Genomic DNA, 2,332 nt, shown 5'->3' on the forward strand with positions numbered 1-2,332 from the left:
ACGCTCAGACAAACCTGCATAATTCCTTTATATAAGGCGACCACGCCACCAAAAGACGAAAACACCACCATAAATGCTACTTGCCAACCAGATACGGCATAGAAATGAAGAGTTGGAGGAGCCTATCTCGGCTGGGTATCCCGCGTGACGAGACGCGAAGACGCCGTGCCCCAAGAAATTCATTGAAAATGGATTGTCAATTATATAACACTGAAATATAACATATTATAGTACTTGAAGAGCATAATACCTTGGAGAGGAGTGCCGAACAGCTGTGTGCAGAAGGAGGCCTTGTACCAAGCGCCGAGGCTTCGAGACCGCCCCAAATGCACCACCACCGACTCTCGCGTTGCTGAGGATATATTTCGGGTGTTGTCCGTACCTTATTAGGAATTTTAAATGTGTTTTATAAAACCCTAGGCGCCCCATGCTCACAACTACGCCTCCGGACGTCGAGAATGTTTGGTCTCAAGTTCCTGACGTTGGCCACCGCCACCATTTTCCTGCTGGACACCAACACAGCAAACGCAGCTGAAAGTGCGGACGACACCTGTGAACCCTCTGAAACTTTGTTTATAGATGCATGCTATCCAGAAAGCAAGAAAAAAACAAGTTGAAATCGCACATGTTTGAGGCGAGTGTGTGTGCAGACACGGCAAAGCGGGTGGACTGCTCGGCGTCAATGAACGAGGCCCGCAAACTTGTCGGCTTCGCCGAATTCACAGTGGGAGAGACTACAGAGGAAAAGCTCCCAATAGACCCGGTTTCCAAAACAGCGGGGGCAACCCCGGCGACATACGTCGAGTCCGTCTGCACGGCGTTGAAAGCTGTAAGACGTGACACTGAATTCCTCAACAGCCAGCTTCCTTGTATGGGTTTCGACGCCACAGCTTACTCCCAGAAATACACACACAAATATGCATAGGCAGTTAACTGCACCCCATTTATTTCCCAGCCTATCCTCCATGTGCTATGTCCATAAAACGAACAGAGCGAAGCCTCTCCTGCAAAGTCAGGCGCGCTTGATGGCACCTACGCTTACGCTGTTCAAGAAGGAACCGATGCTGACTGCGAAGCCGCAGTGGACCACTGGAAGGCTGGCCTCTCCAACTTCAAGAGCCTACCTCCGGAATACACAGAAGAGACGGAGCTGTACAAAAACCCTCAAAACATTTCCTTCATTTCCCTTTTCAACCCGAACGAAAACCCCAAAGTTGACTGCGTATACTTCACCTGCCCAGCAAAAGAAAACAAGCCCAAACAGCAAAGCACCGATGTTGTTGGGGACACAGGGAGCAATGGTGAGAAAGACCCCAGTGCCGGCGAGGGCGATGGGGATGATGAAGAAGACCCAGCTGCGGGAGGAGAGAGTGAAACCACAACAGATAAAGAAGTGAAGGCGCTTCTTTGCATCACCACCCCCAATGCCCTGACACAAGGCGCCGCTCCATACACGTAAGTTGAATTTATGTGTGAACCTCACCTCGCTTTTAGGGGTTCACGCAAAGTGGGAGACGAAATGCATTTTTGAAGGAACTTTGCTGCTAGTAGATGCTGGCTGTTGAGAGTTGCGTGTGTGTGTCAGGCAAGCCCAGTGGGATCAGATCACCGCTGGACTCAACAAAAACGCTGCACATGCATTGCCTATTTCCCTTGGCTTTGCTGTTGCAGCAGTTGGCGTTCTCCTCTTCTGAGCACCTCGTGGATCTCATTCCACTGTGCGCACAGCCTCTTGTTCGCATCATGAAGAATCGGCTCAGTGCAAGCAACCGTTAGGCATGGCGTCGCATAGGCGCTTAAAGTCTCAAAGCTAACGGGCATTAGCTCATTTCAGACCCAATGCCTTTTTGACAAGTGTCTGTACAGGCGTGCAGGGAACCTGGTGCTCCTTAGAGCACAGCCGATCAGGCTTTTATGTGGGTGCAAAGATATGAATATATGCAATATTGACGTAGCTTATGGAATGCATAACGTTCAGCTACGCTACGTGCACATTCTAATATGCCCCTACGATCGATCAAGAGCAAAGTGATATGCGGCAGCGCAACCTGACGCAACTGCTGGTGCAAGGCAACCCCGCATACAAGCACAATCAAGCCCCCTTTGCTGCATACGCTAACACTGTATAAAATTGTTGAGCACTTACTTGGCCCTCAGTAGGCAGCCAGTAGGCAGCCTGCGCGCATGTAGAAGCAAAACGCCACACAGTGCATGCTTAGCATCCCTGCAACTCAGCTAAACAAAAATAGGAAATGATTCGGTTCACCACCAGGTTTTCAAGGTGAGCTTGAAAAATCCTGGCTGCAGAACACTCATACGTGCTTGTCTTTTC

The 2,332-nt window shown here is 49.9% G+C and overlaps 1 protein-coding gene across 1 annotated transcript; it reads left to right on the forward strand.

The window, feature by feature from the left end:
- Nucleotides 1-458: 458 nt before the first annotated feature.
- EMH_0091450 (SAG family member) lies at nucleotides 459-1,694 on the forward strand (the record flags this gene model as incomplete). The annotated part of the gene is made up of 4 exons (XM_038023028.1): nucleotides 459-537; nucleotides 651-829; nucleotides 992-1,455; nucleotides 1,586-1,694. The coding sequence occupies 4 exons, from the start codon at nucleotides 459-461 to the stop codon at nucleotides 1,692-1,694; spliced, it is 831 nt and encodes a 276-aa protein (XP_037878882.1).
- Between the last annotated feature and the right edge of the window lie 638 nt (nucleotides 1,695-2,332).

The sequence above is a fragment of the Eimeria mitis genome, genomic scaffold, assembly GCF_000499745.2.
Source record: "Eimeria mitis Houghton genomic scaffold, Emh_scaff7422, whole genome shotgun sequence".
NCBI lineage: Eukaryota > Apicomplexa > Conoidasida > Eucoccidiorida > Eimeriidae > Eimeria > Eimeria mitis.